Source organism: Benincasa hispida, chromosome 7 (genome assembly GCF_027475165.1).
Source record: "Benincasa hispida cultivar pf3 chromosome 7, pf3_genome.v1.1, whole genome shotgun sequence".
Taxonomy (NCBI): Eukaryota; Viridiplantae; Streptophyta; class Magnoliopsida; order Cucurbitales; family Cucurbitaceae; genus Benincasa; species Benincasa hispida.
In genome coordinates, this window is record NC_143484.1 from 9,183,123 (window position 1) to 9,208,256 (window position 25,134).

The 25,134-nt window shown below is 35.9% G+C and overlaps 1 protein-coding gene across 1 annotated transcript in view; it reads right to left on the reverse strand.

The window, feature by feature from the left end:
• Nucleotides 1-23,332: 23,332 nt before the first annotated feature.
• Nucleotides 23,333-25,134, reverse strand: part of LOC120081319 (sec34-like family protein) — a 63,545-nt gene continuing 61,743 nt past the window's right edge. Inside the window, exons 24-25 of the mRNA XM_039036072.2 lie at nucleotides 25,014-25,114; nucleotides 23,333-23,755 (exon numbers count right to left, since the gene is read on the reverse strand). Coding sequence (XP_038892000.1) covers nucleotides 23,635-23,755; nucleotides 25,014-25,114 — 222 coding nt within the window. The 3' untranslated portion in view covers nucleotides 23,333-23,634. The remainder of the gene's footprint in view (nucleotides 23,756-25,013; nucleotides 25,115-25,134) is intronic.

Here is a 25,134-nt window from a genome sequence, read left to right on the forward strand (position 1 = left end):
TTCGTGGTCTGATCTTATGTAAACTCATTGCACAGGATGCCCCCACTTCTCATGTCACTACATGTACGAATCAGGATCACTTCTTTTGTAGCACTTTACAACTCTTTTCAACAACTATAGAGTGGGTCGCATCCGATAATGTTACTAGTATAAGGCACCCAACCTTATTCATATACTATAGATCATTCTGACTATTTACTCGAACCTGATCCACGTTTATATCTCCACATAAAGTTCAAGTACTCATATAATAGTTATGGATCTTTTAGTTTATTGGATTTATTTCTAAAACAAAATAGGCAATTCATATATTCAATAACAGCTTATTGAATTTTCAAAATAAGTTTATTGTTTACATACCAAGAGTTTTAGTACATAAAACCCAATATAAACTCGCTCCAACAAATTTGCCTCAGGGAAGAACATAATTGGTGCAATTGGTTATAGCGGTCTTATCCATTTCTAGAGTTTGTAATGCCCTTCCCCATGCAAATACCTTCCTAAGGGAGGGTGCACCTAGGGCACCACGAGACCATGCATGAAGGGAAAAATTACAAACTAATGAAAGAGACCACAGGATATGTCATCACGTGTCCTTCTCCCACTTACTATATACACTTTCTCTATTCACCTTGATATTAACCCATGCAAATACCTTCTTAAGGGAGGGTGCGCATAGGGCACCACGAGGCCGAACATGAATCTCACTCTGTGAATTCTTTAGTAGAACGTGGGTGGAAAAATGACATATCATATATATCTTTTTCCTTCCACTAAGTGTTCTACCTTTTGGGTTTATTGACTTAGAATATAAAGTATTGAATAGTTTAATAATATGTGTTTTTGTTCATTAAACTCTTTTAATGAAAAATAATCACTTATTGCATGCTTATAAAATATTTGCCTAATTCACCTTCTAGGTTCGTTCCCAACTAGAGGTGTTTTGTTTCCGTCAACTTAAAAACCTCAGTCTAGACAAGACGTTCCTTAGATAAAGGTCCCTTATGAACAATTATTTTATAAATTTAATCTTTTAACCAAGTTCATTTTAATCCTATCAAAACGAATTAAAAGATTAACTTGTTTCTAATCTCATTAGAAATGCACTTAATATAACTCTAGGTGAATCAATTTCAAACCATTTAAAAAGAAATTGTACTTATGTTTACATGCAAATTTTGATTATTGATTTTAATCTAATTCATTGAACTTATAACCTTTATTAAAACAATGAATTTGTTAAAATCCTTTTTTCGTTTGCCTTATGACGACTTTGATTAAATATAACATTTATATTAATCTAAATAATGTCATGCTCAATGCAAAGTTCATTTTTCATCTAATTATAACGCTTATAATTATCACACATGAAAAAATAAACATACATATTAATTTCTCTACATCATACATTATAACATTTGTAATGCATAAATATGCTTACTCAAAACATGCATTCAAATAATATAACAATTATGTTACAATGCATGAGCATGCTTATATTAATCATGTAACCATATAACATTTATATGATGTATCATCATGTTTATCCTGGGGTGGGATTTTAAAACTATATGGCATACATTATGCAACATATAAAACACACAGTTAAATAATACATCTCATGCATATAAAACTAGATAAAAGCTATGATAGACCAAATATTAACACCCTAATTTTAACAAAATTAAAGTTACAAAGGACAACTACCATTCTTCCGTTGGTAGAGACTTGCGATCAACTATCTACCAGGTACCTTCCATGACGCACAAACTGAGATGAACGAGGGATTTCTACTAAACTCCACGCATGGCAAGCGAAGTGCTCGATGTATAGGTTTCAAGTACCACAAGAGTTGAACAATGAAGCTCAACGCATGGCCATCATCCTTTCACATGCGACTGTGCCCTAAGTTCCTTCACCGCATGGGCATCGACTTGCTGCATGGGTATGCTATATGTCACATGGGTTTCGAGTACAACATGCATTGGACAATGAAGCTCAACGCTTGGGCATCATCCCTCCGCATGCAACTATGAGCGTTGCATCCACCGCGCCTAAGTCCCTTCATCATATATGTCCCCAACATAAATGATCAGGATCAGACCATCTGTGACAAGTCACAACACTTGTGACCATTCCACAAAGCGGGCCGCATCCGTAGCATTACCAGGATAAGGTTTCCCTCCTATATCTATATACTACAGACCATTTTGGTTATCTCTCAAGACATGATCCACTTGTATGTCACCACATACATGCTTAAGTTACATACAGATAACCAGGGATTTTATGTTTATTGGTTTGTGGTAAAGCAAATAAAACACATAACTGAGCATAAAAGAATATGTGAAGTAAATATCATATATTATACAACACAAGCGTTCGTACAAACTGTTTACAAACTACAGGACACGAGACTTTAGAGCATCAACCCCAACAATCTCCCACTTGTTCTAAAGCAAAGTGGGGTGTACATAAAACTAATACAAAACAATAAACTAAGGCATAAAAGCCCAGTATAAGAAAATCTCCCACTTGCCCTAGACCAGCCGCAGACGATCCTGTAGACCCATGCTCCGTAGGTGACCCTTAAACACTGTAGCCATGAGAGCCTTCGTAAACGGGTCAGCAACATTGGGCTTCGAAGCGATCTTCGTGACGATCACGTCTCCTCGATACACTATCTCGCGGATCAGATGATACTTTCGCTCTATGTGTTTCCCGCGCCTGTGACTCCTCGACTCCTTAGAGTTTGCCACTGCCCCACTATTATCACAATAGAGGGTAATGGGCCTAGACATATCTGGAACAACTTCCAATTCTGTCAAGAACTTCCTGAGCTAGACGGCCTTCTTAGCAGCTTCACAAGCCGCTACGTACTCTTCCTCCATAATGGAGTCAGCGATGCACCCCTGCTTTAATACTACAGCTCCTCTATTAAGAGTAAAGACTGACCCTGATGTGGACTTGCGAGAGTCCTTATCAGTCTGAAAGTTAGAATCCATGTATCTAGTAAGGATCAAATCCCTAGAACTATATACAAACATGTAGTCCGTCGTTATACTTAGGGATGTTCTTCACTACGGTTCAGTGATCCTGGCCAAGGTTAGACTGATACCTATTAACTATGCCCACAGTGTAGCAGATGTCTAGACGAGTACAGAGCATCACATACATCAAACTGCCAATGGCAGATGCGTATGGGACCCATCTCATCTCCTCAACCTCTTGAGGCGTCTTAGGACACATGTACTTAAACAAATTGACTCCATGCCTGAATGGTAGTAAGCCCCTCTTGGAGTCTTTCATCGAGTACTTGAGCAACATCTTGTCAATGTACGATGTCTGAGACAGTGCTAGCACTTTGTTATTGCGATCCCAAAAGATCTATATACCTAGAATAAACTGAGCCTCTCCCAAATATTTCATTTGGAATTGGGTCACTAGCCAGTTCTTAACTGCAGTTAGTAGACCTACATCATTTCCAATGAGTAGGATATCGTCTACGTACAACACTAAGAAGAATACTGAAGCGTTGATGATCTTCTTGTAGACACAAGGTTCATCAACGTTTTGGTCAAAGCCATACGACTTGATCGCAATATCAAACCGTATGTTCCAAGATCGAGACACCTGTTTCAACCTATAAATGGACCGATTCAATTTGCAATTTTTTTGCTCTTGACCTTGGGCTATGAATCCCTCAGGTTGCACCATGTAAATGCTCTCCTCAAGATTGCCATTTAGAAAGGCCGTCTTGACATCCATTTGCCAAATCTCATAATTATAATAAGCCGCAATGGACAGGTGGATGTGGATCAACTTTAACATGGAAACAAGCGAGAAAGTCTCCTCATAGTCGATTCCCTCTACCTGGGTATAACCCTTTGCCACAAGTTAAACTTGAAGGTCTGTACCTTCCCATCAGCACCACGTTTGCACTTATAGATCCATTTACAACCTATAGATCTCACCCCATCAGGTTGATCTACAAGGTCCCATACTGAGTTGAAGTACATCGACTCCATCTCGAGATCCATGGCCTTAACCCATTCATCCCGGTGAACATCCTTCATTTCCTTCTGATAAGACAACATATCCTCAACGTCACCATCTGCTACCATAGCAAGGATTTTCGTGAAACCCAGATAGCGAACGGGCAGGTTCGCAACTTGATGCGTGGTTAATGCAATGTGATGGTGGAGTATGCGTTGTGCATGCAAGTTTTCTTAGCAAGATCCAAATATAAACACTACTAAGTTGCCTGGTAAGCCCAAGGTCAAACGTAGGGACTATGACACAGTATACGATGGTAATTTCAGATCTCTTTGCATTGACAAATAAAACAATACGTTGGTTGGTATGTTGTTTTAAGTATAAAGTCTATACGGCGGATTTGAGAAAAGAGTTAATAATATGAAAGTACAATGAGTATGTAAGGGAACGGGTTGAGAAAGGATTTAGCTAACACTTCCTAAGATTGCATTCATGTTATGTGATCATGCTACATATATATAATAGCAAGTCATCACTCAATGCAAATACTATAACTCTAGTCTTAGAACGCATGCGATGTATGTGATGATGTCTATAGGACTTATGTCTAAGCCTCTATTCTTGTCTATGCGATGATGAATGACACATACATACACAAGGCGACCGCAAACTACCATAACCTATTTCTAGGCTGCATGCGATGCATGTTTGCAAACAGAGCTTATCTCTAAATCTCTATCTCTTGCTTATGCAGATCTAATCTTGCTTTCTCAAGTCTAGATTCTAACCTAGCTCTCTCAAGTCTTAGGTTCTTTCTTTAGACTCTCTCTCAATTAGCTCTAAAGGGGTGATGGACGCAACATAAGACAAGATGATCGCATGCAATGAAGATCTTAGGTCATGTTAGCTAAGTGCTTCTCAACCCATTCGAAAGTTTAGTTACTCATGTGTAATGTAAAGAGAGTGAACAGATGTAGAAATGCAGGTTCCATTCTATAAATGAAATCAAAATACATAATGACAACGGGGAATAAAGATAAGGAGTCTGGTAGCAATTTCTTGCTTCCAAAGGCTTTTACACTATTTTTCTCTACTCTGCTCAAAGAATATTCTTGCTCTCGCAAAAGTCGACCCTTTCTCTATTTTCCACGCTCCCTAGCACTCTCTCAAGCTGACCAGGACGATCTTCTGGCGTCTTCTCTCTTCTCTCGTCTCCGCCTTCTAAGTATAAGAAAACTATGAACAAAGACTAACTATCTTCTATATGGTGAACTCTCTATATGGCTCGAGTAGAATAGAACCGAATCGAACTCATTTAACGAAGGTGGCCTTCGGTATTTATAGAGCTTTAGGGTGAAGAGCTTTTTCTTTCAAATGATTGCACTGATGGGATGTCATTAATTCTCTGTTTAATGCGCCAAATAATTGTCACCGAAAAGTTGAATGTACTTGCTATAGTGTAGTTAACGGCTTGTCAACTAAATTCGGATTCGACCGTCATCAGCTTTCTGTCCCATCGTGATTTTTTAAGCTTTCACCTTGATTTGTCGGCTCTATGTGGCCACCTTCTTAAGCAGATTTTTCCGAACGCAAACTATCACATTGCCTTGCGGTAGCAATCTCTTAATGCGCTCGGACACTAATTTCCTTGGATCGTAATTCCGCCTTGCGCCAACGCATTTTCCTGCACAAAATACATAAGTTAGCTACTTTAATACGATGGACCCATGCGATCGCAATGTTATAAACTTAATGCTTTTGGATGCAATTTTATATATTTTTACTGTCGCAATCCTACATTGTTTTATATATTTGCGTTGTAATAACGTGAATTTCTGCCATCCTTTAGGGGAACACTTCCACGGTGCCTCAAGGTGATGCGCAGTAACTTTATTCAACCTAACGAGTGAGACTGAGAGATATGCTGTCACACTTCCCGCTCCTACTTACTATGAACACTCTCTCCATCCACCTTGATATTGACCTACCTAAACACCATCCATTAGGGGGACACGCCAAAGGTGCCTCGAGGTCGAAGGTAGATCTCACGGTGTGGACTATTTAAAAGAAACGTGAAAGGTTTAAGTGAAGCATCTTATGCCCCAAATACCTCTCATTGAATGTTCTACCTAGGGGTTCATTAACCTAAACAATCTGGCTACTAATTTTAGTCTAAGTCGTCTTTTTAAACTCTGCTCATAGACAACATTTGTCTATGAAATATAAAAAAGTTCAAGTAGTCACATTTAAACACTTTAATGGACTACCCTTAACTTGCATGCATGTATCAAATCTATCTAATTCACCTTTCCAGGTAAGTTCCTAGGTAGGGGTGTTACGTTTCCGTCAACCTAAATACCCCAGCCTAGACAGAACCCGCCTTAGACAAAAGGTCCCATATAGATAGATTTGCTACACTTTATCCTTTTATTAGTCAATTTAATCCTATTAAACTGATTAAAAGATTAAAGCCTTAGGGTTACTAATCATATTAAAACTATGATCTTAGGTCTATGTGATCCAATTTTTTAATATTTTAAAACCATGAATTAAACCTAAGTAAGCATGCATGTCTTTCTTATTTCTTTTAGTTCTAATTTCTCTTGAACTTTTAAAAAGAAACAACTAAAAAACCATTGTGCATAATGAGGTGTTTATAACACTTATAAAGAAACCTATGTGTCATGCTTCATGCAATGTCCGGTTATTACTATACATAACTTTTATATAACGCGTAATAACCAAGCAAACATGCTATCATTAACCCGTATACTATAACAATTATAATATAAAGATGATGCATGTCAATGCTTTTTATGCATGCATAAATATAACTCTTATATTATATGATGCATGAGCATGCTCTTACATAATTAAATCATGCTTCTCTAAATTATAACAATTACAATAGAGAGATAATGCATGACCAATGCATAACCTAAGGTGGGATTTACTATATGTTCATACCATATGACATATAAAAACCATACATCGCATGTAATACATTAAGGATTAATGGACCGGGATGAGCCTTTACAAAAATCAGAATGAAATAACCCTATCTATTACATTTTTAATCGAGCAAATCGGTTCACAAGCGAACCGGGTCTTGAACCGCCAGGAGGACTCCATCGTGTAGTAAACGCCAAAGGTAGACAATCGCCTAATGCGCACTAGACGATAGACGCAAAAACTAAACGATCATGCATATGACTACGAGACTGTGAAGCATGATCGTCTATGCGATCGCTTAATGCGGCGACAGGTAAACAATTTACCTTGTGTTACTAAGAGATCGTCTAGTCAGTTACTAAGCAATGAAGCTTGTTGAGCTAAACGATTGTCTAGTGCACGTGCACATAAAACGATTCGCGAGCATCCCATCATCTACATGACCCGATACTCAGTGATCGCTTACCCCATCGTCTACACGACGCGATCAACCCTTGATCGACTCTTTCCTCGAAGAATTGCAACGCTTGCTCCGATCTTCTTCACGAACGACTTGAGACTCATACAAACCTTAAATTACAGACTCGATAATGATTATTAATGCCCAAAAATGTAGGGGCCTTTACAAACAACCACAAATGTAAAAGAATTAAATCAAATCGAGGCTAACATCCATGAAAACATCCATTAATCCGCACATCCATAAAAAAAAACAATTAAACAGAGTAGACATGCACCCACCAAGAATGTATATGTAATTCGTTGCAATAATGAAATTGGAATATCAGAACCTGGCTCTGATACCAATTGAAGATGACATGGGCAAGAATATCCCCAACAGCATGGGCATCGACTCTCCGCATGGCTATGCTACCTACTGCATGGGTTTGCCTTCAGCCTTGGATGTGCCGACGTATGGTATGCGTTGATGCGCTTACCTTCAAGCTTTGTATGCTACCTGTCACGTGGGTTTGCGTTCAGCCTTGTAAGTGTCGACACATGGTATGCATTGACACGCTTACCTTCAAACTCCTTTGCTTTGCAAGGCCATTACACCATTGCATGGAATGCATCCCACCGTAAGCCATCATCGCATGCCATCTTGATGCAAGTCATCATTGTATGCCAAGATACTAGGCGCCGTGAGACATAAGCAAATTCTCTATTTTGCTCTAAAAAATTGGGCTCCAGACAGTTTCATTTCTAACCCTAAACGACCCAAAAATACAGACTCGATTGCAAAAATAAAATGCCCAAACAATAGGCCCTTAAAATTTTCAAATCAACATAATATTTTACAATTTATGGTACCAATAAATGAAATTATCTATCAAGCGAACCTCATACATATTCAAGCAAAATGCAGAAAAATAACCCACTTCATGAACTAATTTTTGTTTCAAAAACAAAAAATCCACATGCAAGAAAAACTGTCTCTGATACCAATTGAAGGAATCTAATTCCCGTGGAAGCATGTGAACGTCTTGCATTTAGACATTTTATTTTTATGGAAACAAAAATAGTAAAATGAAACATGCATTTGTAGGATAACCACTCAAATAAAACTATAAGCATGCTAGAAAAGAGGAAGAAGAGAAAAAATCAAAAATCACCTTTGTTGATTCTTCTAGCTTTCCTCTTCCACCATTATCAACGATCTCAAACTTCTCCAATGAAGGGCACAACCAACAAAGTTAACTTGCTATTCTCTACGATTCCAAAAAACTTGGAAGAGTGGTCTCCAAGGACTTTTGAGGAGGAAAATGGTAGAGAATTTTTAGAAAGAAGTTAGAGAGAAGGTGGAGGCTTGGAGGCTAGGTTTTTTCTTTTTGTGTAATTAAAAAACTCTTGTCCTAAATAGGCTATAAGGATATATTTATATGGAGAAGAGTTAACCCCTTCCCCAAGTATTTCTCTTTATACTCTTAGCACTAATTAATTAAATAATCTTTATTTAATTAATTGGCACATTAATTAAATGACCATATATTAAATCTTATTTAATATAAATTTAATTAATTATCATAAATACCATATTTATACTAACCTCCAATCTCCATTGTTTTTTAATCAATTAATTAACCATAAATTAATCAATTAAATAACTATATTAAATCATATTTAATATGGAGTTAATTAATATATATATATCACATATTTATATGTGTACATCTCTTTATGAATCCAATTCATTTAAATCTTTTATTTCTATCTTATTCAAATATATCTCTCTTACATAATTTGGATTATAGATCATAACTATAATTAACCATTATATATTAATCTCATTAATATAAAATTCTCTCATTTTATTTGAACACTTTAAATCATTCTTCATTATTATCCTTTAGTGAGCTAACAAAGGGACCTTATGGACCTACACATTAGAAGCTCTAATGATATGAGATTAATTGATTAAATTCTTTGAATCCAATTAATCAATATTCATTAACTACTGATCATTCCACTAAAGATCGATAATTACACTCTTCGCACTTTAGATATATTTTTGTGTCCATGGTTATAACAAATCAACAAAAGGATGACCCTTCACAAGTGCTCATAACTACAGGTGGGTCATTTTGACCCTTGTAGTTACATCTAACTCCTTAAGTACCACTGATTCCTCTAATGAACAAACAGTTTATAGTCCAACTATAAACTAACACCTCTCGGGCCAGTGAGAGGTTGAGGCCTTATTGTTCAAGACCTGAAACCAGCTATTAAGGGAGCAATTTATCTACTTTTCTAAGGAATGTGAATGAGTGAATTCCATCTTGTGTAGCTGTGTTCCCAGCTCCATAATTAGAAAAATCTTCAAAATGGTAGACTTATTGAGTCGGCTATCATGGCTACTCTCACCCATACAGATCAAAGGATTGCTATCATAAACAGGATTAAGTTCAAGTCTCCTATGGCCATCCTAGTGAAATATTAGTTTCTTCAAGTTACGGTGTTATAAAGAGAAACTAATTATTTCGTGGCCTGGTCTATGTATAAACTTCTTTAGACAGGATACCCCCATTCACATATCTTTACATGTGTAAGATTTAAACAATATGCAGCGGAAGTATCGAGGATCTATAAGCATTCTAATTCACTAATTTTGGCAAAAACTAAAGCATGTGCTTCTTAAAAAGTGGGTTTTTAGAACATACCTTTGATGAACTCTCCAAGAAAACATTTGTATAGCTGTTATCTTCACTTGATATCATCGTGAACCACCTCAAAGAGTTCCCTACTATGCTCTTGGAGCTTTAGGCAGAGTTGTGGGACTCAAGAACAGCTTGAAGATATGAAGAAGCAAGAGAAGATCATAGAAGCCGATTTGAAGAAGATAGTTTCTTCTTTGCAGAAAATTTTCTCTCAAAATTCTGCATTCCTCCTCCTCCAACAACTCCAATCTTCTTTATATATATTAGATGAACATGCAAAGAGATGGAGTGTATGGCTTGCAGCTCATGCTTGGAGAATCAAAGTAGATAGGATAATGGCTTTTGTATGAGCATAAACATGGTAATGGAGAAAATTCATTTTACGTTTTGTGCAACCATGCAAAACGTTTTTCCATTTTCTTTTAAAAAAATGATTTTCAACCATTTAAATTCAAAATTTTATTTTCTTAAATTAATTTCATAAAAATTTTAAAAAAAAATAATTAATTAATTTAATATCAAATATTAAATTAATTTTTGCACAATAATCATCTTCATACATTTAAATCATATTTAAGTATTTATTCTCTTGTTCCGTTTAATTTGAACGTTTCAAATTAATTTCTCAAGTTACCCTAAAGCTTATCCATTTATGAGCTAGTAGGAGGACCTCGCGGATCTATAGATCATGGGCTCTAACGATCCGAGATTAATCGACTAAACTATCTAACCCCAATTCGTTAACTAATGGGTGATTCCACTAAAGCCCATAGCTGAACTCCCTTCATTGTAGATATATTATGTCCACTCGATATAACCATGATTAGTAAGTTAGCCTTTCACAAGTTGCTTGTAATAATGGCTGGGTCGAATCCCTGTTTTACCCTCGAAATTACCTCTTGTTTCTTAAGTTCCACTAATCCCCTAATGAACAATTAATTTGTGATCCAATCAACAAATCAAATCCCTCTCAGGCCAATGAGAGGGTGAGGCCTCTTGTTCAAGACCCAGAATCAACACTTGAAGGGAACAACCTCTCTACTAACCCTAATTGGGTAGGAGTAAGTTCCCTCTTGCACCCTATGTTCCCAGCTATTCATCCGGTCTTATCCTCAAAATGGTAAGCTTATTGAGTAGAGGCAATTGGTCTACTCTCACTATTTGCAGATTAAAAGATAATCCCGAACAAACAGGAGTTCATAGTTAGCTCAGGTTTAAGGTTAAGTTACCTAGATCATCGCTTTGAAATAATCAGTATTAAACAGTAAACAACGTTATAAAGTAAGAGTGACAGGTTTCGTGGTCCGATCTTGCACAAAACTCATTTGCACAGGACACCCCCACTCCTCATGTCTCAACATGCACGAATTAGGATCACTTCGTATGTAGCACTTTACAACTCTTTGTAACAACTATAGAGTGGACCACAGTGTTACCAGAATAAGTACCCAACCTTATTCATATATTATAGATCATTTTGACAATTTACTCGAACCTGATCCACTTGTATGTCTCCACATAAAGTTCAAGTACACATATAATAGTCAAGGGACTTAGGTTTATTGGATCTCTAAAAAATACAATATATTCAACAACAACTGTATTGAATTCTCATAATAAGTTCTAATGTTTACAAACCACGAGTTTTAGGACATAAAACCCAACAACATGAACAATATGGTTCATATTGTTTGTAACACTTACATCTCATATAATAATTACAAAGTGGGTCGTATCCATAATGTTACCAGGATAAGGCACCGAACCTTCATCTATTTACTGCAGACCTTTTAGGTTATTACTTGGACATGAACCACATGTATGTCCACAACATACTGTTCAACTAACATCATATAACCTTGGATCTTAGTTTTTTGGATTGAATTAATGTTGTCTAAATGTCCAATAAAATACCTCTTATTTTATTAGATAAATAAGTTGTATTAGCAAAAATACAAACCACAAGATATACTAGATTTAGGATATCAATCCCAACACTTACTTCTTGATCGTCCCAAGCAAGGTTAAATTCATTTAATCATGTTTTTTTTTACTCAGTTTACACGTATCTAATCTAAAGTCTTAATAGTCATTTAAGCAATGCAAACAATCACTTAATAATCCAAAGTCAAGTATTCATTTGAACCTCATTGTAAAAGGATTTTCAAGTAAGATCATGTATGAATGAAAGCAATGCTTTGAAATTTTAAAATCAAAGAAAACCCAAAAAAAAATTTTTATCCTACTTCCATTTCATTTTTTCTCTACTCTGTCTCAGTTATCGGACCAAGGCATACCAAACTTGCAAAAAAGAAGGCAACACTAAGACAGTGGTGCCTAACTCATGCACACAAAAAAATAGAGGGCATTTGTTTTACCAAGAGGGCTGGCTACATTTCACACACCCATTGTAGCGATTCAATCCGCTCTTTTCTCACAAGATCCTCACTTATCACAACAGGGTAGCTCTTTTCACCTTTATCCATGCACACACGCACACTTTTTTTTTTTTTTTTAATGCAAGCTAACATTTTTTTAAGATTAACTTACTCTTTTTTTTTATAGGAACTATTTTGCTTCTTTTTTTCTTCTTTCTTTCTTTTTTTTTTTTTTTTTTTTTTTTTTTTTTTTTTTTTTTTTTTTTTTTTAATAACACACACTAAGCTTCTTTTATTCACTTTGTCTAGTTTTGCTCTACAATAACAAAGGTTACTCTAAAGCCAAAGGTGGGTCTTTCAAAGTGACATTGAAAATCCAAGAAAGATAATCTGTTTCTAAGATTCTAAGATTTGAATATTTTTTAGCTAAGTTTTTATTATGCATGAAATTGCATGAAAATATTTTTAAAATGGGCTCAAAATCATGAAATATTTTTTCACTTAAAGATCATGAAAGCATAAACTAAATAAGTGTATCATTAACTCTCATTGAAAAGAAACGAAAAACTAGGCAAATGTCATGCATTGATCATTCATTCAAACAACCATTCATTGATTTGGAGCAAAAAAAAAAAAAAAAAAAATGGATCATAATTAATATGGGAAAATACCCAAAATATCATGGAGTACCACAGAAGCCCAAATTCAGAGTCACAAATTTATTCATCAATTCTAAGCAAAACTAAAGATAGTATACATGCAAAATAATCATGCTTAACCACACCCACTCCCAATTTTCAGAGCAAACATTATCCTCAATATGTTATGCTACAAATTAAAGATCAAGGACAAAAGAAAAGGGAGGGAACAAAAAAAACTCCCCTGGATTTAGATGCGTGCTAAGGTTGAACATGATGCATTTCTAGCAATGTATGTGATTATGTTGTCAAGAGAAAGAAAGTCATTCAAAGTTCTCTTAGTTCTTTCATTCTTTGAAAAATAATGATGAAAACTAAAAATCTGAAAGGATTAAAAAAAAGCTATTAAATTTGACGTGCGGGTGCCTCCAGAAAGCGTAAATTTTTATCGTTGGTTGCTCGACATTGGTGATTACAAGCTCATTTGTAAGAGGGTTAAGTTAAAGCTAAGCTCAAGTGAGCAAAGAAAACTTACCCTTCATTGAAAATTTTGGGCCTATGTTCATTAACCTTGAACTCCTCTTTCTCATCAAGGGACATGGAAGTTCTCATTCTTCTTAGGACCTTTCTTCTTCAGACTTTTGAAGCATGAACCCAATAAATTGCTCTTCAAACAAGTAGGGAGTGCCTTGAGCTCAACCCTTGTTACCTGAGGAACAAAAGAATGAGAAGATTTATTTTTGCTTTTGCTAAAATCAAGTGAAGAATTTGAAACTTCTTTTAAAGGATTTTCATTATTGCAAAAAACATTTGAAGAATTTGAAACAACTTTACAAGAATTATCTTTATTGAAAAAATTCATAGAAGAGGGTGAAACATTTTTGAAAGATACATCAAAATCGAAGTCAATAAACGAAGTCATCAGTTTATTAGAATAGTCATCAACAGACATTATAATCTCATCAATCACACCATGGGTTTCAACAAAACACAAGGACAAGTGTTCCCCTGGAAATTTCATAGCATCATGGATATTGAACAAAAACTATATCACCATCAAATTCAATAGAGAGAACCTTTATCTCATCTATTTTGGTTTTCACGGTTTTCATAAACGGTCTCCCTAGAAGAATGGTAGGGGTCGATGGGGAAGCTGACTCATCTATTTTTAGAATGTAAAAATCAACTAGGAATATTAAGTCATCTACTTTAACTAGCCTGTCTTTTACTACCCCTAGTGGTTGGATAAAGGATTTGTCGGTTAGTTATATACAAATGGTGGTCTTTTGTAAATCATTCAATTTAATGTCCTCGTAAATATGAAAAGGCATTATGTTTATGGAGGCACCTAAATCAAGCATAGCATGCAAAAAAATTTCTCTCCTATAACACATGGAAGAGTGAACATACCAAGACCTTGGCATTTCTTAGGCATGTTCTTTTTAAGCATAGCAGTTACATTGTTACTCACACAACTCTTTCCTTATCCTTACCTCTCTTCTTCTTTATGCAGAACTACTTGAGAAAATTTTCCATTCAGGAGTGGTATGTTGATATGCACTATTTGAAACATTTCAATGAGCTTCTTGCCTCTATCTTCTTGCTTAGGTCTAACCAACTTACTGGGGGAAAGGTGCTTTAGCTACTTAAGTCTCAATTAAAGGTGAGGGTGATGTTTTTATCTTAGGACTTGATGATGCTTTTGTTTCATTTTCTTTCCCTTGTCTTACCTCTTCTTGTGTTGTGACAAAAGATTGAACAGGGTTGGTAACTGGCATGGAAGAGGTAAAAGAGATCTCCTTAGCACTTCTCAATGTGGTTGCACTTAGCTGAGCAGGCAATTTTCCCGATGCCTTGCTCTCAAGTCTACTTATTGTCGTCGCCAGTTGTGTAATTTGGGTTCCCAGGTTTCTAAATCTAGCTTTTGTTTCTTGTAGAAGAGACTTTGTTTCTTGTGAGAGTTGAATCAAATCCTTTTGCATTTGATGAATATCTTGTTGAAATTTGAGAGAGTGGTCAGCAAAAGTCTTAACTATATCCTTTACTAACATACTTGGGGATGAAGAAGATGATTGCCTTGACCTCCCCATTTGAAGTTGGTATGGTCACGCCACCCGGAGTTATATGTGTTAGAATGGGGTCGTACTTCCTTTGGAATCCTACCATTGCATTCACCTCTTACTTAGCTTGTGGATAAGCTTCAGAGGAATGTCCACTTAGTCCGCAATCTCCGCATGTCTTGATTTGAGGAGTTCTGCCTTGGGCCATCTGTGTCATAAGAGTAGTCAAATTAGATAATTTTGCTCTCAATTCACTTACCTCCTTGCAGTTCGAAGGGTCTAAGTCTGTGGCTCGTGTTCCAAAATTTTGGGAGTTCTCCACCATGGTGGAGATCAATAGACTAGCCTCTAATGGGGTTTTATTGACTAGAGCTCCTCCGGGCACCGCATCGATTGTACTCCATTCTAAAGTAAGTAAACCGGAATAAAAGTATTGGATGAGGCATTGATCCAAAATTTGGTGATGGGGGAAGCTTGCACATAGTTGTTTGTAGCGCTCCCAATACTCAAATAAGATATCCCCCACTGCTTCCTTATCCCGTAGATCTCCTTTCGTATGTTATGGGCTCTTGAAGCCATAGGAACTTTTCTAGGAACTTCTTCTTGAAAGCATTCTAAGTAGTTATTAAGCCAAGCAAAAGATAGTCTAGCCAATCATTGGCGCCATCCTTTAAGAAGAAAGGGAAGGCCCTTATGTCACATCCCCTCCCAAGTTCTATTCCCCAAACCCGAAAGAAGATGTGAAGACAGCTGACACCACCCTTGTGATATCAACTGTCCAACCATAACCAACACATCAGATAACTAACACGCATATTTTAATTAACCTTTAAAGAAATTACAAATGTTCATTCTAAATACATTTCCATTTCTAGTTAACCTTAATGACTTTCAATAGTAACCAGATCTGAGGTTTCGCTCCGTGAGAGAGTGGCAATCCAGACCTTGAATGGCTTTTCCAGAACGTCCTTCTAGTCTGTTACCTAGGAGGAAGGGAATAAAACATTGGTAAATGTTAACTAAAAGCCCAGTGAGTAGTATATTTTATAACAAAATACGTTTGTTCTAGAAATTCATTTTTGGAAGCCAATTTCACAATCAACCAATCATAATACATAAAAATGTAACTCTTCCAACCTGATAACTGGCTACTCCTGACATGATCATGTATTTTTCAGGTATTCCGATGAATTCCCCAATATGAATGTTGAGGAAACAATCCCAGTACCCTTATAGCCCGCCGAATGTGCACATGTCGATAATTTCCTGTTAGACGTGCTTGAGACACGCTAACAATTTACTATGGTACAATTCCAATTTCCAATGCAATTCATGTTATGCAAAACAATAAGAATCAAATCAATAAATAAAATCCAGGAAGACACATTTCCTAGTCATGTCAACTTTCCAAATCCTTATATATATATATATATATATATAATCCAAAAACATATGAAAGTAGAAAACCACTCACGTCCTTTTGTTGAGATTTGCTACAATCTTTCTCAAGCAGCTCCTGGTCCTGTTTCCTCGAATTCTACTTATTTAAAGGAAATCCAAAATTAGCCCAAAATTCCTTAAATAATTTTATTTCGGTCTTAAATATCCTCAAATTAAATAACTTGACTTACCCACTTCAACCTACTAAAAAATAGTTGCAACCTTTGAAAATACAGCTTTTGAGGTTATTTATTGATGGAACTCTTATACAAGAGTACCTTTGAGTGGAAGCGGATCTTTCCAAACGCATTGTGACAGAATTACCACATTTACATTCAAACAAATAGATATGCATCAAACTACTAAATTACCAATATGCTTAAAGATAAATAAACAAGAGAACGAGTAAACTTACCAAATGAAGTCTCTCTTCAGTAGAAATCTTGCTCTCTCCACGAATGGATGCTCTCGCTCTCACTGGAATGATAAGATATCATTCAACACAACTCTGGTCGTTTACCACGAACGGCCACCACACGAACAGACGAAGAATGGGGACGACACCACCACTTGGAACCCTTAGTAATCTCAGAGTGAGAATCCAAAGAGTGAGCTCTATTCGGATTTGTGATAACTGATAGAAATGTCAGTTATTATAAGCATTTTATTTAGAATTATAAGGGCTAACAGGTAGAAAACGCAGTGATAATACTTAGAATTTGTGACAAATTGAGTTTTGCGTCGATAAGCACATAAAACCTCACTGACCCAATATTATGCATTATTTCGTGTCAAAATGTCTATTTTTGTAGCTATCACAGGAATCAAACGCATGCGTTTGTAATAAGCAATCACAGACAAACGCATGAACTAAAGTCAGGCGACCGCAAAAGACAAACGCAGATGGCAACTCCATGCGTCCAACGCATGGAAGTTACGGTAAATGCATGCGTCCAACACATGGAGAACGTGGTGAACAAATAGAGATTGCGGCCACGGAGTGACAGCCATAATAGAAGATCACAAGATGGGTATAATGCATTGATAACTAAATTAAGCTCGGACGCATACCTAGGGATATCAACAAGATAAGGTGATGTGACAACGCCCATACCGCGAAAAAAGCAGCAGTGAGCGGTACCTTCATCATTATAGCCGTCGGCGTCCAAATTCTATAAATAGCCCTTGAGACCTTCATTTTAAGACATTCGAGCTTCTGCCTCAAGGCAGAAGTTTGTGATCACATATGAGAGCTTGAAAGAGATTTCTAGTGAGAATTCTTCATCTCCACAATCCAGACTGAGTGACGATCGGATCATTCGTCGGTGATAGAGCTCGAGAGAGACATCTTCACCATTCAACCATGGCACCACCGGCAACCTTGACGCAGAGTCCTTCATCTCCCTTCTAATCTTTGTATTGTATTACATTTTAGCTTGAGATATTAAGATATTTTGTGATCAATGCAAATCTTAATTCCTTCATTACCATTTTCTTCATCATCTTCATCTCTATATCATAGTTTATCTTCAGCTTTATTTATCAAAGTCAATCGCATGCTTAATCATGTAGCCTAGAGATAGGATGCATGTAGCAACCCACCGAGAGGTGTGTGTTGTGCGAGTATAGTGAGTTAATCCTCTTTTCTTGGTGAAAGGCTGTGGCAACGCCTGTCTATGAGATGCTGCATTGCTTGTCTATAAGTTAAGAAGCCGCGTCTAACTGCCTAAGAAGGTAAGGGATGGAACGCACTAAGCAAGGTTCGTATTGTTCCTAGAGATAGGCACAATCTTATGCTCCACGCAACCATGCACTATAGAGATATAGTCATACGGCTGACCACCTAGTGGTGTGATGCGTTAGTGCAACGAGCTGGGATTACTCGAGCGATTTAAGACAGTAAACATTACTATGCGTTAATGGTTTTTGTGTTTCTACCTATTCTCATTACAAGTCTTCTATTGCTCAATCTGTTTAGTTAGGAGTAGGAGTAGTATATAAAACATTTAAACCTTCTTCGCTTTATTTTTATTCTTATTCATCGCCTCAAACGCATCACCTCACAAATATTACTGAGTGACAAGTTCCCGTGTTCAACCTCGGATTACCCAAGAAACTTGCATTTGTGTTATACTTGGCGCAAGCGTAAGAAAACATGTGATAGGAACGTGTGGTCATTGCATGCTGAGATTAACACATCATCATTCTGACGCATGACCTCAGACGCATGGGAGTAAACGCATCAGTTATGTCTAATGCATGATTGCATGTTCAAACCCATCCGTCCTTAACAATAATAAAATAAAACAAAATGCGTCCCTAAAATTATATCAACAATTTGGTAGAGGGGAGGAGGAAAAGAAATCGTATACAATGATCAAGCAAGTGGGAGAAAGGTGCGTTTATCATATAGACAAAGTGCTTGATCGTTTAGGTGAGGTACACGATCGTGTAGGAAAAGGTAAGCGATCATCTATATGATCATTTTGTAAAAGCTCGACACTAAGCGGTCATTTAGGAAAAGATAAGTGATCATTTAAAAAGAAGTGCATGTGTAGGCGATCGTCTTGTAAACTCGAGCTACGGTATAGGCTCTCAATTCACTAAGCGATGGGCAACAAACACACCGTGAGCAATTAACCGTGTCCTTTGCAAAATGAAAATAATTTTTGTTTTATTTTTCAGTTACAAAAATCGAATGGAATTTCCCACTAACTCACAGTTACAGAGAAAATGGCAACCAATTATCCCATAATTTCCAAATTAATAAATAATAAATATAATCATATTATATTCATTAACCTATAGTTTAATATCATATATCAACCATAGTGTTTTCTCCTCCACTAGATATAAATCATATTTATATTCATTTTTCTCCAATTAATGTATCTCATACATAAAGTTAATCATATCATATTTAATTAACCAGTTCAATTATATCATAAATAATCGAACTCCCTCTTGTCAATTTGAACATTTCAAACTGATTCAGAAACTAATTCTCAACTTGAATCCAAGCTACCAAGGGGACCTTATGAACCTATGGCTCGAAGCTCCAACGGTACGTGAATAGCTGACTAAACTCTTTAGCCATGAGATCCACCATCCGTTAACTGTCAGGCATTCCACTAAAGATCGATAGCTAAACTCTTCTTAACACAGATATATTTCTGTGTTCATCAGATATAACCAATCATGAGTACGATAACCTTCACAGATGCTCGTAAGTACAACTAGGTCAATTTACCGTTTTGCCCCTGTAGTTACATCTCACTCCTCAAGTACCACTGATCCCTCTAATGAACAATACAACATAGTCCAACTATATGTGAACATCTCTCGAGGTGTGTGGCGCCACATCGTTCAAGCCCTAAGATCAGCTCTTAAGGTAGCTATCTATCTACTTACCCCTGCTTTGGGGAAGGAGTGAATTCCATCTTGTGTAGCTGAGTTCCCAGCTTCCAAATCAAATAAATCCTCAAAGTGGTAGGTTTATGTCAGTGACCTGGCCACTCGCACCCATGCAAATCAAAGGTCTGCTCTCAATGGCAGGAGTTCCCAATTCACTCAAGATTGAGGTCATGTTACCTATGGTCATCCTAGTGAAATGAAGTCTCTGTCATGAATGGTGTTATATAACTAGACGTTAAAACTTCATGGTCAGGTCTTATACAAACTCTTTGTATAGAACGCCCCCGCTTGCATGTCCCCTACACGAATGATCAAGATCAAACCATCTGTGACAAGTCACAATACTTGTAACCATTCCACAAAGCGGGCCGCATCCATAGCATTATCAGAATAAGGTTCTCTCCTATATCCATATACTACAGATCATTTTGGTTATCACTTAAGGCATAATCCACTTGTATGTCACCCATACATGCTTAAGTTACATAAAGACAACTAGGGATTTTAGTTTATTGGTTTGTGGTAAAGCAAATAAAACATCCAAATACGCAAAGTCAAGAAGTGAAGTAAATATCATATATTATATATCACAAGTATTCGTACAAACTGTTTACAAATTACAAAAGAGGTTTAAGGTAAATCATTTCTTGTGTGTATTTACGGCCTTGATACTTCTCCCCATTTTTAGTGTTTGCGTATGATCTTGATGATAATATCTATGCTCTCCAATATTTAGATTTGTTAAGATAAGCGCTTAGGACTAAGTTTTAGGAACTTTGCCTGAGGAAACATTTCTTAAACTTAGTATGTGCGCAAGTTTTACCTCAAACCTCTTTTGTAAAAGTTTTCTAAGGATATCTCACAACTCGATTTCAGTAATGAGGACTTTTTGCCTTCAAAATTTGGGAGTGAGAGAGGTTTGAGCTAATCAATTCAAACTTGTAAAATTCTTTTTATTTCTTACAAAAAAAAAAAAAAAAAAAAAAAACCTTAGCTAATAAGAGTTGAATTGAGATTAGCACCTACTCGTAGTTGGATGTTCATATGACACCCGTATGGACAAACCAAAACAAAAGTGAGTAACCATGATCAACACGAATTCCAATACCTAGATCAAAATGAAAAGAAAATATAACTAAGGCAAGAGAAAAGTTGAGAAGGGCACTTACTCGTAGTTGGATGTTCGCATGATACCTGTATGGGCAAGCCAAAATGAAGATGAGAAGCCCGGATCAACACATGAGTTAAAAGATTGTAAAATAAGAAGGTAATAAAGAGTGATTTTATATTTTTGAATTATGAGCACATTTCTGAAAAGAGAATAAGAAATTTTGGAAATGATTAAGGAAATTTTGAGGAATAAGTTTGCCACATCTAAAGTTAGGAAATATTTCTGTAGGGAGGTGAATAAAGCTTTGAGGAGAGCTACTGGTCAAATAAATCCTATGCAAGGAAGCATGTTGAGAGGTCTAGTTAACGCATTGAATTAAGTGCCATATTTATACTAAGACTTTAAATACAGATTGAGGACAAACATTGTTTTAAATTTGGGGGTGTGATAACTTGTAGAATTACAAGTGATTGTATCTCATTCTTTAGAATAATTAGAAAATTGTAGAGAAAAATGTGTTAAGTTGATATGAAATTCATAACAAATAATCCTACTCTACGTTCATGCATTTACAAAACGCATAATCTCAGAAATTACAAAATTGTTCATTGTTGAACACGTGATTTGAATGAAATGAAGTAAAAATGGCCAAGGAAGTAAGAGTTGCAGCTTTGAACACATACAAGAGATCAATTTGGCGCCAATTTTGCAACGCAAAAAACCACGCGATGAGATGAATCATGAAGAGAGAAAACGATAAATGTGTAAGCGGTTGATGTCACATCAAGATGCAAGTTGGTATCTGAATTGAGACATTCACAACAAAACCAATGAATCTATGAAGCAAGTAGCCGACGCAACAGGACATGAAATTAAATGTAAGGTGTCTGTGTATCATTAGAGATAGGCGAAGAAACTTCTTTTTTTACATCTATAAACAGTCCATTGAAGATTTGTAAGTATGAGATCAACTCAAACTTCTTGCCAAGAAATTAGTCAGAGCTCTGTTCATTTTCCACCTAAAGCCCATCATTGCCACCACTCCATGATTTTTTTTTTTTTTTTTTTTTTTTTTTTTTGAAGAATTTCAAGTGAGAGCTAAGTTTTCTTCTATGAAAAAAGAGAAGAGAGACCACCATTACCGTTGCAACAACATTAAAGCCAAAGGGAACAAGAAACTATAACATGTGGCTTGACATTTTCATTTCTTGTTTTTTCATTACATTTTTCTTGGTATCTTCATTATGTATCAAGTTGTAGAGATTGAAAAACTCTTTATTCTTAATATGAATGCAATTTCTTCCATATTCTATCCATTTACATCTCTTTTCATAAGCATGAACAACTAAATTCTTAATCGGTTGAGGAAGATAAACTAGCATATTCACTAAATTGTGTATAAGTAGGCATTCATCTTATTTAATACATACGTAGTCAGTTGCCAAAATCAAATCGAGGGATTGGTCTAAGTAGAAACAATCAATTGCTTTAGAGAGTGTGATTACGAAACTCGTTAAACCATAAAAGAAGTAACTTTAGAGATAAAGTTAACATGTTACAATCAAAACTCATCGCATGTATCCTAGAGATAGAACATTGTGACTAAAAACATTGAGAGGTAAAGTCCGTTACTTTATAAGTTTATAACATGAATGCATGACTTATGCACTACTTAAAAAATTGTTAGTGAATCTTTCTCAAATCCTATCTAGTTATTGATACTTTTTCCATTTTCAACACATACTGCAATATAATGATTGTAATTGTCATCACATTCGCCATCATTTGACACATCACCATTCACACTTATCATCAACCACTCCACTATACTTATAAGTGGTTCATTAATTAGAAAATAACATTTTCATCGTATAATTGAAAACCCACTGCATTAAGATCAATCGCTTCATCACACTTTAGTCATATGTCTTTGTGTTCAGCCTCAAACCTCAGTATTTAGACTTGCACTTTGGTCTAAACATTGTGCTTAAAGTAAACTATTCATCTCATTTGCAAAGCACGATATAAGGTTATCATTCACTGCACCATTCAAAAACACAACAAAACTCAAAAATCAATGGTAAATAATGAATTATTCCCGAGAAAATATAAAAGATTACGTTCCTAAATAGTAGTAGACCATTGGTTTAAGGACTAAGCATATAAATGATTTCAACAATGAGCAAACTGTACTGTGAAGGGTAAAAAATCAATTATTCTGGAGAAAATACTTGAAACAAAGTTATTTCTGTAAATATGATGAGAAAATGGCATTTTGACTTCCCAAGCAATGTTTCGAAAACGAAAAGGCAAGTAGTGCAAGTGTAAGTGAATCAGATATGTTCATCAAATGTAAGAGCATGAAGGCTAGACATAGAATTGCAAAACCCTGTTTGATCCCAAATAAAACTACACCTTCATACAAAAAAATAAACATTTGCGAAGATGAACTCTGCCGATGGATGCCGCTGTTCAAATTTGGCCAGGAATCTAGAGGAGATTATCAAGTTGAGTTTGCAAAACATGTATGGGAGTCATATTGATTGCTTCAGAAGAGTACTCTGCCTTTATCAAATTTTGTACTTGTAGATGAGCTTCCACAATGTTGACTCTGCAAGAATTCCGAGCAAAAGTCTTAGCTGATTGCTTAGTAAGGGAGAGAGAGATCAAGGGATGGAACTAATTCATGCACATCAAACATTAATTTTCGAAGTCCTATAATTACCGCAACAGGAGTAAAAAAACAAATCAAGAACAGGGCTGAGGATATTGTTGATATAAAATATATGGTGTTGAATCACCTATAATACTAACCTAACCTGTGAGTGTTTGGGCCAATTTACGCAAACCTCGACAAATCTCATAGGAAAACCTATCTGACTCTACAACATCTAGATATCAAAGAAACCCATAAAATATTAAATCCTAGGTAGGTGGCCTCAAAATGGATTGAAACCAAGATCTCTTAGCCCTTTATCAAGGTCATGCCCCCTCTTTATACTAAGTCATAGCTTGGATAGCACAAGCTATTCAACGATCACATAGTATGAATTAATATCTCATATTTGAGTTGAGTTTACTCATTAAACTTTGGTAGTAAATACTGTTTCTTATCTTAAAAAAAAAAAAAAAAAAAAAAAAAAAAAAAAACAAAAAACAAAAACAAAAACCAAACCTTTGCAACCTTTGCAATTCTGGTAGAATATATGATCATCCTATTATGTGGATTTAAACTTCAAGTTAAGAAACTTGTAGTTTATCTCAGGTGGTGTTCAAGGCAATCTGCCATCTAACCCAAACCTTAAGATCGATTCTCAAGGGATTTGTAACCTAAAGGTTCTTGATTCCAAGGGTTCTTATTTCAATATCCTATGGAGCTCATAACGTTACCCCATCCCATAGAAAACTGCAACTTTTACCTAGCTGCCTTAGTAGTCCATCTTTAGCTCTCAAATAACTGTGCGCACTGGGAGTGCCAAAAATAATATATTTATTTTTGGTCTCACTTTCTCTCTTTGAGAAGGATTAGATTTCTTAGATAGAAGAAAAAACCCATTACAAATAAGGAAAGGAGATAAAATTCTAGCAAATATAATACAATCAATACAAAAGTATCGATTAACACCAAAGGAATAACCAACATGACCTAACTTGGCTCTTCCAGAAGGTGGAATTTTGAAAAAGTGAAGTAAGAAAATTCATCTACGATTACGCTGATACAATATTCTAAAGGGTCATTGTCAGGTTTAATACATGGTTTCAAATTCAGACAAGCATTCAGAGCTCAACACGTGATATTTCTAATCAAGTCTGTCTGCTCTATGGTCACAAATTATAATTTCAAAATTTCACAAATTATATCAACTTACTTTATAGGATTGAAAAGAATCATCCTTGTGGTAGGGTTCTGCAGATAAAGTTTCATTTTTTCCATAACCATAGGCAACTGTTGCTGAATAGCAGTATTAACCTGTTTGAGAAGAAAAGAAC